The sequence below is a fragment of the Perkinsus marinus genome, assembly GCF_000006405.1.
Source record: "Perkinsus marinus ATCC 50983 genomic scaffold scf_1104296938522, whole genome shotgun sequence".
NCBI classification, from domain to species: Eukaryota; Perkinsozoa; order Perkinsida; family Perkinsidae; genus Perkinsus; species Perkinsus marinus.
The window spans coordinates 1-2,406 of record NW_003213398.1 but is presented as its reverse complement, the minus strand read 5'-3'; the positions used below and the strand labels follow the sequence as shown (position 1 = coordinate 2,406).

Below are 2,406 nucleotides of genomic sequence, written 5' to 3'. Positions count from 1 at the left end.
GCAATTTCACTGTGGCATGTGACCGTGGTTACGCAGATGCGCGCCTGTGTCTTCACCTTGAACAGGGAGTGCGGGATTTTTATCCGAAGCCCGTCTTCTGAATTTGAAGTTATCAAGGACAACTATTGTCGCTACGGCCACGATGTCTTACTTCGCTCGCCTCCATAATGTAACGTCTCGTCTGCTGCTGTGGTCTCGCCTCACGCACTGCTGAGTTTGGGTTTTGTGTTCGGTCCCCCATCTATCTTTGAACAATTCGTCTGTCAGTTTTGTCATTAGTTCTTCCTTTCACCATGCAAATTGCGTTGCTCTCAAAGCTGGTTATATCATGCCTATTCGAGCTCGCTATCAGCGCGGATGATAATTTCTGCCAAAATTTATGTGACGACGTCGTTGGCTGTGTGCACTCCTACTGCATGACGTGGAAGGTCCCGGCACCTTGTCATGGTCTGATTAATCGTACAGATGGTTCTCTATGTTCTGCTTCTTATGACGCCACTTGCACGGGTTCTCCCATCACATGCGATTCCCCGATCATATCTTCACCTGGAACTGCCTCGACTACAACTACTACCACCAAATGCACAGTCACCACGCCGGTCGTCTCAGAGGAAGCCCTCAGTGGTACTTGGTGTTCTGGGGATATTCGCCGTGCTGGTGTTACCCCAATTGAGGTGGTCAGCTTTGCTGGCGATAAGGTCATGTTCCTCTACGATGGTGTTGTCTACTACATGCAGTACTACTTTGAGGGAAATCAGGTCTACATCATCGGTGAGGATTGGAAAGTTGAGCAAGAGATAGGGAAAACTTTCGCTAATTTACGATTCTCATACTTCGTTGACAGCATGCTGGCCGTATGGTCCGAGGAGGTCGTCGGTGATTTCACGAGGACTGGCGTGGACCTCGATTGTGATCCACTCCCCGGCGCCGAAGTAGCACCACCCAGTATAGACGATATAACCAATACACGATGGTGCACTGCTGGATCCCCTGAGGAACAGCAACCTGTCGAGTTGAGGTTTACTTCGAGTTATGCTATTCTTTACTTGCCTCTGCCCTCCCTCATCTTGCCCGCGAAGTACGAGGTTAGAGAGAATTCTTACAAAATTTACCTACATGAACTGGATGACGGCTTTGAAGCTCTGAGTGATCTTGGTAGCGGCGTCTTCGACATCATCTATTATGGCGAGTGGCTATTCATGGTGTTCCAAGATGGTCAGGGCAGAGGGCCTCTTAGACTAGACTCATGCTGAGGTGATTGTTGTCTCTAGTAGCATCATTTCTAGAAGGCTATTTCTCGGAAACAAGAAGGTTCTTGTATTCGAGCTGTATTAGTGTCTGTAGTTAACCTCTCCTCTAATGAAAGGATTTGACGCATTCGTCTCCAATCATCGCCGACTTGTGTTGACTTATGTAGGATGTCTCGCAGAGCATCTATAGGGTGTGACCTTTGATCGTAGCATCCACGCTATGTCTAGGATGATTTGGGAAAGATCTTGTTACGAACGACTTTACCACTGGTGATGCGAGCTGACTAGTTGACCGAAACGACACAATCCTGAGCTCATTCTATCTTCTGGAAATCCATTCTGTACATCTCTGAGGGAAAATCTGCCCTCATAGACAATCTACAGTACGAACGGAAGAGCTATGCACATATGTGTTCGTGATTAGGGTTTATCGATTCGCATCGTCGTCAGATTACCGCTGCTGGGACTCTCAACCAGAAGTTTAATTTTCGCATTCTTTATATTGTGAACTCAATCGAGGAAAAATACATAACGGTTTGATTCTGCCTGTAGTTGGAGAAGTTCTCACCGAATAGTATGAACTCGTGAACAATGCGTATACAACGACCTCTCCGCAAGAAATCGAATTGGAGTATGGAACACTGAGCTCCGAGTATAGTGGTGACCGGGCGCCGGGCTCCAAGAACACTATGGGCCATTGCCTATGGCAAAACTCCGACTCAACAGCGTTATACCTCCGTTTCAAAAAAGCAGTACATGAATAACCAGGACTGGTCAATACACTTATGATTCGTAGCAAAAACATCACATGTAATGAATAATTACATTAAAACAATGTCGTGTTGATTCAGTGGCTAGAGTCTGTCTGAACATCGCGTTACCGACCCGACAGGAGTCAGCCATGCCGCACTCGATGTATACGAGTATGGAAAATGCCAATGGGCGCCTTTATATGGTCCCAGGTTTCAAGGTTCTCACGTCCAATACGCCGATGCTCTGAATCACTAGGTGGATTGCGGCGGAGGATCATCATCCGAATACTGTCGTGGCCCTTCACGGAGGCATATACGAAGGCGTCTCCGAACCCCATGAACTGCAGTGCGCCCTGGATTCCGTTGGTTGAAGCAGCACTGAGACTGCCATGGTCGAGCTCGAG

General features: G+C 47.7%; 1 protein-coding gene across 1 annotated transcript; it reads left to right on the top strand.

Moving 5' to 3' along the window:
* Window positions 1-293: 293 nt before the first annotated feature.
* On the top strand, window positions 294-1,253 carry Pmar_PMAR009641 (hypothetical protein; the record flags this gene model as incomplete). The annotated part of the gene is made up of 1 exon (XM_002782702.1): window positions 294-1,253. The coding sequence occupies one exon, from the start codon at window positions 294-296 to the stop codon at window positions 1,251-1,253; it is 960 nt and encodes a 319-aa protein (XP_002782748.1).
* Window positions 1,254-2,406: the final 1,153 nt, after the last annotated feature.